Here is an 11,727-nt window from a genome sequence, read left to right as displayed (position 1 = left end):
ACGACACCTCACCCACCGAGCCAAGGCATACATCATGGTTGGGGATGCCCTCTACAAGAGAAGCACGTCAGGGATTCTGCAGAAATGCGTCCCTCACAAGCAGGGGCTACAGATGCATCATGAAATCCATGGGGGCATCTGCGGCCACCACGCGGCGCCAAGATCATTTGTCGGGAAAGCCTTTAGACAAGGCTTCTAGTGGCCAACCGCGGTCGCCGACATGCAGCACATCATGCGCACCTGGGAAGGGTGCTAAAACTATGCGTGGCAGACCCACTTACCCGCATAAGAGCTCTAGACCATCCCAATCACGTGGCCGTTCGTGGTTCAGAAGGCGCTCGGGGGCTACGACCACCTGCTCGTCTTAGTTGACAAGTTCACCAAGTGGATCGAGGCAAAGCAAGTCACCCAGATTCGCTCCGATGACGCAGTTGGGTTCTTCCTCGATATCATCTACCGCTTCGAGGTCCCGAACTGCATCATCACCGACAACGGGACCCAGTTCACGGGGACAAAGTTCTTATGCTTCTGCGATGCGATGATTACCACATTCGGGTCGATTGGGCCTCGGTTTCATAGCCCCAGACCAACAGGCAGGTCGAGCGCGCTAACGACATGGTCCTGCAGAGCCTGAAGCCACGAATCTTCGACCGCCTCAACAAGTTCGCGGGGTTGTGGGCTGGGGAGGTGCCAGCAGTGCTATGGAGCCTCCGCACCAACCCGAATCAATCCACAGGATTCACCCCCTTCCTCATGGTGTACGGCGCCGAGGCCGTGCTCCCGACCGACCTTGACTACGGCGCGCCAAGGGTAAAAGCATACAACGAGGACAGATTGGAGGAGTCACGCCAAGACGCGGTCAACCAGATCGACGAAGCACGCGATGTGGCGCTCCTCCAATCCACCAAGTACCACCAGACCCTCTGTCGCTACCACAGAAGCAACGTTTGAGGTCAGGCATTCCAAGTGGGTGACCTGGTGCTCCGACGCTTACGGATGACGAAAGACAAGCACAAGCTGAGCCCCCCTAGAAGGTCCCATCATCATCGTGCAAGTCCTACGCTCGGGAGCTTTCAAGCTGAAGAACGAGAAGGGCGAGGTCTACACCAATGCATGGAACATCGAACAGCTACGTCGTTTCTATCCTTAGCTTGTTTCCTTTTTCTTTTTTGGTCATTCGATCCACTTTAAACCAGGACTCGCCCGGCTCTGCGCTCGGATGCCGCTAAGATGTTAAGAACCAACCCTGCATGTATCTCCCGAGCGGATCATGCCGACCCGCTCGTGCAGTCTGCACGACTCGCCCGCGGGGGCTACATACATGCCCCTGTACATACATTCTCATGTCGCATGCTAAACAACTTGTTTTTTCGCAAATGATTCGCTCGACGTCCGAGCCGTGTGATCTTTCTCTCGAGTTGTTCACGGCCGACCCGTGTTGCCGTCGCATGAACGTGAGTCCCCCAAAACTCCAGCATGCGCACAACAGAGGAAAACGCAACAACAAAAGATAACGAAGCACACTCGGAAAGCATGCGAAAACAACGTTAATGAAATAATAAAACATTGTTTTGGCCACCATGACCCACGCTTGTTCAAACCCCAGATCACTAGAATGTCGGCGAGATCTAGTTGGCGGGCCGGACACTGCGCGTGGAGCCCTATCCCCGCAGTCAGCCGATCGAGGTCCTCATCAGACTGGCCCCCCGCGAAGCCGCCCGACACGACCGCAAAATCCACGCCCTCGTAACCGCGAACGCCGCATGAACTCCGACGGCCCTCCGTGATCAGCTCTTCAATGCGCCCCTGAACCGCCTCAAGCCGAGCCACGGAAGGCGCTACGTCCGTCCCGACACCGAGCATGTGGCTGCAGAGCGCACCAGCTGCGCCCCGGAGGGAGGTCAGCTCCCAATCCAACTCCAGAAGCTTTTCTTCCAGCACTGCCTTGTCACAGCACATCGAGCCCACCTCCTATCGAAGATCTGACGAGCAGAATGAGACGGATGAGTAGGGGAAAAGGTGGGCAGCCCCATCCCGGCGCACGCCCGAGGGGAAATGGCAGATAGTTACCTTCGGAGTCCGCCCTCACCGACCGAAGCTGACCTTCCAGCGCTTCCACCAGACACTCCGACTCCTCCAGTCGCTTCGCCCGAGCCTCGGCGAGCCCCTTCTCCCGGGCCTCCACCTCTGCAACCCCTCTCTTTTCGGCGTCGGCCGCCCGCGCGGCCTCCGCCTCGGATGCCTTAGCCGCCGCGGCCTCGCAGGCGACTTTCACCATGGACGCCTTGGCCACGTCGGCCTCCGCGCGGGCAGACCACACCTCGGAGCGGGCGTTTGCGAGAGCTTCCTTGAGCGACTGGGCCTCAGCGCGCGTGCGCTCGGCCTCCTCCCAAACATCGGCCAACTCTCGCCGCCCGGCGGGCTCTTGGCCCTCGCGAAGATGGAGGAACCACAGGAAGCGAGTCTTCCGCGCAGACGCCTCGCGCAGTTCCTGAAGCAAAGGATCAAAGCTGCAGGTCAGGAGAGCGCCGCGGAGAGGCTCAACGATGCGTTTTGGCGAAAAGTCTAGGCAAGTGACTCACGTGCATCATAGGGATGACCTCATGCGAAACGACCGAAGAGCCGCAGTGATCGCCGCTAACGCCGCCGCAACCGAGGATTGCACCTCCCCCATCGAGGACTGGGAGGAGCCAGAGTGGCCAACGAGCCTCCTCCACTGAGCCTCCTCGCTCTCTTCGTTGAGCTAAAAGAAGGCCTTGTGCGGGTCGTCGGGGCTCAGCTAGACCAGAGGGGAGGGCTCGGCGGGCTGCTCCACCGGACCAACGAGTGCCAGTTCAAGGCCGGTGATCACGGTCGGAGGGGAGGTGATGGGCGTGATGGTGGCATCCACCCGAGGAGAGGCCAGCCCTGGCCCAGGAGATTCACGCCGGCCACGCTCCCTGCACAGGGCGATGGGACGGCCCTTACCGGGTCACCCTTCGCCGTTAGGCATACGGAGAGGGTGGCACGCCGCACTAGCGGGCCCCACCACGGACCACGCAGCGAGAAGAGGAGCAGGGCGCCCGACCTCGCGAGCTCGGCGAGGGAGGCCTGGCGTGCCAACAAAGCAAGAGGCCCGCCCCCGACGCACCAGGACGGGGGCGTGCCGCAAGTACGACGACGCCATCCCCTACCACGGGGAGGGGCATGCAAACCTAAGGACGTGTTAGGCGGCACCGCGATCTGGGAGGATAGGTCACGATACGGGAAGTGGCGGAGCACGTCCACCAAAGGGGTCCCCCATATGGACACGTGTAGATCAGCCGACGTCGCTCCGGGGGCGTCGACCCTAGGGCTCGGGATACCCCCCCCAACGCAATGTAGCCCAGCCCATCACGTATATAAGGCGGAGCTGGGCCTTCTCTCTAGGGGACGACACGCAAGAACACACACATACCGCTTGCAAGAGCCCCATCATAATCACCTAGCATTCGAATGTGAGGAATACGAAAAACACCACCCCATACTGGACGTAGGGCGATTGCCCGAACCAATCTAAATTCTTGCCTTCGATTGTAAGCCACCAAACCACGGAGAAGCGTGGCGTTAAATTTACTGGCTGGTGAACGAAACACTGACAGTTATGATTTGGCATCCCGTGGCCTACCATGTAGCTTAGTGTATACTCCTTCATCCTAAATTTTAATTTAGTCATTTTAACTTTTCTAGATACATAGGTTTTACTATTCATCTCGACATATTATATGTCTAGGTGCATAACAAAAACTATGCATAAAAAAGCCGAAACGACTAATAATTTGGGACCGAGGGAGTACCTCTAAGTAGTTACATCAAATAGTAATACTTGAAATTACTGCCTCGGCGCCTCCTATATTCCACAAACCAATACAGGGTAGGGCAGCTTTCTTGAATGATTCATTTTTTTGGTAGACTTCAGCTTGTCAGTTGATCCTGTTAGCATGTTTCTTGCTCCCCTTGACCTGTAGGGCAGTAGCAGTATCTTTTTTAACTGAAACACTTTCAAATCGGTTACCCATATGTAGAGAAAGGAAGAACAGGTAGGCACCTCACTGAAAAATGCATAACCAAACATTCATTTCAAATTGGATGCCCATACATAGGGAAAGGAAAACTAAGTAGGCAACTTCTAGGAATGCATAACCAAAATAACTAGGCAACTTAGTGAAATGCATAACCAGATTGATGCTGTCTAGCAGGATTTTTTTTTTGAAGTATGTCCCCAGCAGGATAATTATGAGTAAGAGTGTATGATGATCTTATAATAATTGCAGCAGAGTGTTTGCTCTCTGATTTTATGAACTGTATGGTTTCACGTGAAAAGAAACTTGGCTTCACATATTAAGCTGTCTGAAACATGTGTTTGTAAAGTGGCATTTCTGTTCCTGCAGTTTGATACAATGTAAAAAATGGATAAGCTGCAATAACTCAAATGACATGCGAATCTTGTATGGTTTATGCCCCCATGTTTGTCCATCCCAGCAGAGTGCTTCAGTAATCTTAGAGAAGGTATTGAAGGACAGGATGTTTTCTGAATTGTTAAAATATTTGCTTATGAATTTTCAGTAGGTATGGGTACTTATTGCACTGCACTCGCCGCCTAAACCCTCATGCTTGACCTTGCATGTATCTGATAGCTGACCTGATCTGTGCCGAAGAGGAGTAAATAGTTGATGGTGATAGTTTTTAAGCTAGGAGCTTGGGATAGTCAACGAGTGTTTGAGCATTAATTCATGCGGACTTATTGAATCTATAAGCTCCTGTTTATAAAGTCTAGCTTACTGAAATATATAAGCTTAGAATGCAAGGTTAAGCAATCAGGCACACTTCTGCTTCTGAAATGTTTCTTTATTGCTTTCGTTGATGGAGAACTGGCAGAATGTGACTACTGTTTTACATATACTCTCCCATGTTTCTTTGGTTGTATCTTCTAGAGTGTAATATGAGCTGACTGAGCAGAAGAGCATATTCACCCCTCTGTGCTTTGATGTTTCTTTTTGCAAGTCAGGTGCATGTACATCAAGAGCACCATGGGAAAGCCAAACAGAGGACTTCTAAGTGGCTGTGGCCGAGGCATTTGCAAATTGCAACCATCTGCCATACTATTGTGGAAGTTTTGTGTCTATGCAAGTGAGCGAGCAAGGTAGAAGTTCCTCTGCCTTTCTCTGATTGGTATTTTCAGTTTTCACTGTCCACCAGAACTGACAAATCGGTGTCCTTTAGGTTGTGAAGTTGTTTTTTTATTTATCTTTATTATATAACCAACCTGAACAATGTTATATCTCTGAACTGTGGCCGCTGCCAACAGGAACACCTCAATTCAATTTAAAATTTGCTATAGTGTATTAACCTTTTTGCCATGTTGTATTGGCTGTTCAAATTCATTCTTGAATTGACCGGTGGAATTATGTGTGAAAGTTAAGTGATCCTTTCCAGGATGATCATCCATCAACTCTGCATCATTTAATATAAAATCCATATTCGTTTTTTATTTTTTCATACTCTACAAATCCCAAATGGTTATGTTCGTGATAGGGCGCTGTGGCAGAACCAACCTGAATTATACCGGTTCAAGTACGTGAGTCCATTCCCGAGGGCTCCAACGTGCTTCAAACGGTATAATCCCTTGGCCTGTCGGGTAACGTCCCGATAAACCACCGAACACAGGATCAATAAGGTTACCTCACACGAAGGTGAGTCCTGAGATACAGTCACCACCATATTTTACATCACAGAGAATTATGTTACAAGAGTTTCCAACAATAGTGCAAAGTTTCAAATTTAGAGAAAACATTACAAACTGTTAAAGTTATGGTTTTTAGCAGCGGAAAACATACACGACGATTCACAACACGCCATCAAGATGGATGTCATGCTAAGCCCGGGCACGACATCACTCGGTATCCTCAGCGTTGGCCGGGGACGGATCCCACTCCACGGACCAACCATCTGGGAGAGCACAGGGCCAAGGCAGGGAAAGAGTAGGGTCTTCAGAGACATCACCTGAAAAACATATAACTAGCCAGGCTGAGTATACTAATACTCAGCAAGGCTTACCCGGGTTTGGGTATACTTTAGCCCGTAACTAGACTCATGAAGGCATTGTAGAGGCTTTGGGTTTATTTTCAGCTGAAAAGCAACAGAGAGTATAACTTACCTTCAAGTTTTAGCTTTCAGATTCTAGTTTGATTAGCCATTCTAAGTAAGCACCTATACTAAACAAGCAAGATAGAGATTATCATCCATCAAGATTATTCCATTAACAATTACACTTTTTAGTCGATGTGGCAGAAGGAATAAGCAGTCTCAATCCTCGTGAGAGGCGGACGATCCGAATCGAATTTAACCTTGCAAGGTAAACCTAACTCACACGCTCGGAATACCAACAGAGCGTTCCAAGCAACCATTTCCCTCATATTCCGGGTTACGGATCGGGGCCACCACAAGCGACTGCAGGACCGTACGCACATCACTCGTGCAGGACATACGTCTGTAGTGCGACTACAAAACCCGTATTCCTGTCTGCCATGCAGAACGTACTCCCACACGTCGGTGCGTGTAAACATAAAATAAAAGTCGAGTGGTGGAGACAAGTCCATTTGCCGGGCCACTCGGGTACTAGGCTTACCGCTTACCATATTTCGCGGTATGTGGCTAGTACTTTCAAATGCTTAGCCACCACTACCACACGCTGCGACCTTATCCACTTTTAACAAAACAGACAGGGTAAACCTTCAGGTCATGATACAACACATAACCCTATCCGTCATCCTTATAATGGTAGCAGAATTGTAAACATGCAATTCCTATATCGCGCGAGTGACAGGAAATCACCCGACTTTTACCGGTCCTTTTTAGCGAAGCATCTAAGCGATAAGGACTCAGGTTCAATACATTGGATTCCTAGGATTCATGCATCTAGGGTTTCACTTCAACTCCTAGACTTAATGCAAGGTATAATATAGATAGACATAGATTGCAGTGTAAATAAAGTAGTGGGATATGTCCGGGGCTTGCCTTTACTGGTGGGACTGAAGTCAGAAATGTCAATATCTTCCGAACTTTGGTTCGGGGCTTCAGTTAATTCCTTGGTGACGTTCACTTGATCTTCAGGAACATCCTCCGTAGACTCCGGGGAATCTCGTAGGTACCGTTGCCGAAGTAGTCGTATCTACATGTAATGCAACATTACATTCAAGCGTGCACACAAAACTATTTTATTTCACAACAAAGTTACAATACAGCACTTATCTAACACACTATTCACATAACAACCAAAAAGATCTGAACTAAACTTAGACAGAGCTTTAGGAGGACAACTAATTAGAACTGGCTACTTGTTGATGGTTACAACAGAGCCGATTGGAAACAACGGAGGTTTAGCTGATGGAAAGATGCATTAGGTTTCTAGATGATTGATGAAAGCATCGATTATCTTGGCAGAAGGATGATTCCTAAAGCAGTTGTCTTAACTGAGACGTGCTTAAGTGTTATTCTAGGTAACTAGGTGTGGTTGTATCGACTCGATTACGTCAGCACAGCAATTGAGTGACGTATAGCCGAATGGAGTGTGGTTAAGGGTATATGACCGATAAGTATAAGGCCGACCTCTCAGTCGATAGATCGACTGATAGAAGTGTGTGGATAAGGATGGGAAAACTAAGGATTGATCGGCCATATTAGATTGTTAGGGAAGACAGCTAGAATCGGCTTGGATCGGCCGATAACAAGAATCTTAGAATCGTGTGTGTTTCTCCGATACATCGACTCTGTACAGTCAATGTAGGACAGAACAATAGACTTGTATCGGCAGTAGTCGATACTAGAAAGGTATCAACCGTATCAGCTAACCAGCCGATGGTAGAAGTATCGACTGACAGCTGTTACGCAGAAACATCATAGGCTTAAAGAAAACGGATGCTAAGTGGTTGGGTTGATAACCTGACACTGAAGCATAGCTGTCGAGACGTATTAGCTAAACAGCAGATATACATGGACCAACAGGAATCGTTTTACAAAAAGGGCCTTAAGAAGATTGCAATCAAGACGAGAACAATGTCTTGATGGCAGGGCTGTGAGCACTCATGTGAAAGGTTTTAATGAAACATCACATATTTCTATTTAAGATCTATATTCTATGGCTTACTTTTTAGTTATAACACAAGCATACAATATAAAGCACAACAAAACATTCATTCCCTAACATTTAACCTAGATCACAATTCAAAGACTTTCACTCAAGATCATAACATAAAACTTGCAGATTTCGACCTAGGGTTTCAAATAAAACTGACTTTACACTTTTATGAACTCCTTACAAACATCTATAAAATGTAGAAGTTCATTGATTTGAAATAAATAAAGTTCTGGAAATCTTACATAAAACACCCTAGAACTTTTTAAAACATAGCAATCAAGTCCCCGATCCGGGAAGACAGATAACAGGAAGTTAACGACGATATTCCGGCAAAGGAGTCGCCGGCATTAAGAAGATTCAGCGGATTAGGGCAAACCTTGGTTATGGAGGAGAACACGTGGAAAGTGAATTCCCGCGGTGAATAGAATCGGTGATGAGAAGTACTTGACGATGACGAGATTCCGCAGATGACGAAGAAGTTTGCCGGGAAGGGTTGTCGTAGGTGGAAGATGGTCGAAAGGGTAATCCCCGTGGGTGACGAAGAGCAGAAGTTGCTAGATGTCGTGGATCATGGGACGAGACGATGGAGCCGAATTGATTCGCTAGGCCAACTCCTCCGCGAACCTCAAGGTCCTCCTGCTCACGGTTGAACTTCCTCTGCTCACGCACGTGTGCCACTGAAACATGGCCGGCACACCCGCGTAGCTCCCTGCTGAACTACCGTGCTTGGCTGCACCGAGACTCCTTTGAGCTCGTCACGCCCGACCGCCACCTTCGCTCCGCAACTTCTCCTTCTGACTGGCCGCGCCATAAGCGCTTCTCCGCCTCCGCTAGGATTGAGGGAGCTCACCGTGCGTGGTTCCTCTGAGCTCACCACATCCGGTCGCCACCTCCACACATCATCGCTCTGTACGTCGTCGCCCTGCATGGTTATTCTTCTTCCTTCTGTTGCCGAGCCCGCACTCGCCTCGGCCTTGCCGCATCGCAGGTCCCTCCGCGACCGTCCTTGCCAAGGTAATGCCGTGCGCGACCTCGTCGCCCTTCGTGTGGGTCTGTCCCGATCCGCCACGCCTCACTTCCGCCCGCGCACGCCCGAACCGCGCGCGTTCTTGGCCCGCATCGCGCTGCTGCTCACGCGTCTGAAACCGCCCTGCATGTCACTGCTCGCTCCGGGCCGTTCACCTCCGCTCGAGTTCTGCTCCTGCACTCACACGCCTACGCCGCCTGCATCTGTGCCGTGCTTATTCCGGCCTTGCCGTGTCATTCCCGCGCATCCACGCACCAGCGCCCACTCTGCTCCGCCGCGCACGTGCTACTCGATCCGTGCGTCCGCATAACCAGACTTCGCTCCTATCCGCGCCACTCCCGAACCGACGCGCTGCTTCCACTGCGCTGCGCTCCAGCTCCTGTCCGCCCAACGCCCGCGAGCTAGCGCCATCTGTTCGCCTGAAGCCGTCGGCTTCGCTCCTGCGCTCGGCTCACGCGCGTCACCCGCGCGCACGCAACTTCCTTGCACATCGTCGCCAGTTGCTCCTGCTCGCTCCGCGTTCCCGCCTCTGCTCGCTCCGCGTTCGCGCCTCCGCTCGCCCTTGCCGGGCCGCACGCCGCTCGATCCGAGCCGCGCTTGCGCTGCCCACCACGCCGCGCCTCCGGTCCGCCAGCCACGCGCCTCCGGCTCCCGCGGCCCGCCTGCACTGCACCTCCCCACTCTACGCGCTCCGCATCCACCTGCCACGCGCGTTCGCGCACTGCTCAGCCCAAGTCAAGGCCGCCTGCCACTGCTGGGCCCCCATGCGCCGCGCGCCGCCCGCCGTCGCCGCTTGAAGCCGTGTTCCGCACCGGCTCGCCTGCTGCCCGCGCGCTCCAGTGCCTGCGCGCCGCTCGGCCCGCCTGGCCCGCGCCGCCTGGCACCTGCCGCACGCCAAACCGCCACTCGTGCCGCTGGCTCTCGCGCACGCCCGAGCTCGGCGCCGCCAGCCGCCCGCACGGTGCCACCTGCCGCCCGCCTGGGCCGTCCCCGCTCCGCGTGGGCCGCAACCGCCCCGCGTCCGCGCGCTCGCGAGCCGCGCCGCCCGCAGCCGCCACGCCGGCCCGCTGCCGCTGCGCCGCCTGTAGCCGCCACGCCAGCCCGCGCCATGCGGCGCGCCTGTGCCGCCCCCTGTGTGCTATGCTGCTCGCTTGACTTGGTGGCGTGTGGAGAAGAGAAAAAGAGGCAGGGAAAAGAAGCGCTGCCTGGTGGAGAAAGAAGGAAGGGGACGCCAGGGAAGAGATAAGGCAGAGGGAGGAGAAAGGGAATTAGAACTTCCCAAGGACTTAAGCGCAAAATCAGAAAACTGCAGGGACTTGTTTGTAAAGTAAAATTTCCCGTTGATTTAAAATCCAAATGAAGAAATGCCCAAAACGAAAGTTGGAGAGTTTTTCAAACTCTACAACATTGCTTTAGGGCTCGAGTTCAAAAACTCAAAACTTATATTTTAACATGTGAATTTTTGAATAAAAATCGGATTTGAATTGCTTTTGTCCTAAAAGTGTAATTTTATAAAATTCAGGACTTAAATGCAAGCATTTATGGCATGTCATGATGACTTGCACTTTTACACTTTAGCCCTGAGTAAATTTGAAAGTTACTTTTGTAAATCATACATTTGCATAAAAGGACTTGTACTTTTATAAAATTACGTAAACACCCTTAATTTTTACCATTTTACCCAAAATTTTTACACAATTCAACACTTGCATTTCTAATGCAAATTTTGGATGAATATATATATATATATATGTATTTTTTTTACAAGGGATAAATAAGAAAAGCATATTTACAAAACCATCCTCTACTCATTTTGAAATTACCTTTATCCAGGTACATTTTGCAAAAACAATCCTAAGTTTTTCTGTAATTACAAAAATACCTTTTTATTTGCACTTTAAATTTTCAAAAGCTTCACATATACACGCACAAGCTTTTACACTCACAAGCACATACTTTACACTAACAAATTATATGCCTAACATTACAAATATACGAATTGTCACAGCCTTCCCCCCTAAAAAGAATCTTGTCCCGAGATTCGGACGAAAGACTCTAAAGGGAAGAAAAGCAAATCATACATCAATAGTGGCAAAAAGCAATCACACCAGAGAAGATTGAAGTTGATGACGAGAGCATGGCGAGATGAGTATAACGAGGGTATGAAGAGATTATACATAGATGAGTTTGACAAGACAAGAGATTGTACATGAGGACGATAAATGTCGGTGACATTTATCACAAAACTCATGGATAACAAGTAAGGATAGTACAAGGGATTGATAAAGTGATGTTTGAATTATTCTTGCTCGGAGTTTATTACCTTAATAATTTTAGATGATGTTGAATGCAAAACATGCCTATTTAGACTGATGCAATCAAGGGATAATGACAAAATGCTCTGTTCAGAGTGCAATGCTCGATATATAACCATGAATGTGATGCACTGTTGAGATGCATGATTGCAATGTGGATGAGGGATCCCATGCATGACCGAGATGATGCATATGACACAATGCAATTACCATGATGTTGACCAAATGAT

At 50.1% G+C, this 11,727-nt stretch overlaps 2 protein-coding genes across 2 annotated transcripts; one reads left to right on the top strand and one right to left on the bottom strand.

Moving 5' to 3' along the window:
- Nucleotides 1-615: 615 nt before the first annotated feature.
- On the top strand, nt 616-951 carry LOC112873008. Its single transcript, XM_025936039.1, has one exon. It carries the CDS (start codon nt 616-618, stop codon nt 949-951), a length of 336 nt encoding a protein of 111 aa, XP_025791824.1.
- A 1,020-nt stretch (nt 952-1,971) lies between these two features.
- LOC112873007 (tol-Pal system protein TolA-like) lies at nt 1,972-3,166 on the bottom strand. Its single transcript, XM_025936037.1, has 3 exons — nt 3,131-3,166; nt 2,071-2,491; nt 1,972-1,982 (listed from the first exon to the last, which is right to left on the bottom strand). The coding sequence occupies exons 1-3, from the start codon at nt 3,164-3,166 to the stop codon at nt 1,972-1,974; spliced, it is 468 nt and encodes a 155-aa protein (XP_025791822.1).
- Between the last annotated feature and the right edge of the window lie 8,561 nt (nt 3,167-11,727).

The sequence above is a fragment of the Panicum hallii genome, chromosome 9 (assembly GCF_002211085.1).
Source record: "Panicum hallii strain FIL2 chromosome 9, PHallii_v3.1, whole genome shotgun sequence".
Lineage (NCBI taxonomy): Eukaryota > Viridiplantae > Streptophyta > Magnoliopsida > Poales > Poaceae > Panicum > Panicum hallii.
This window is presented reverse-complemented; position numbering and strand designations above follow the sequence as displayed.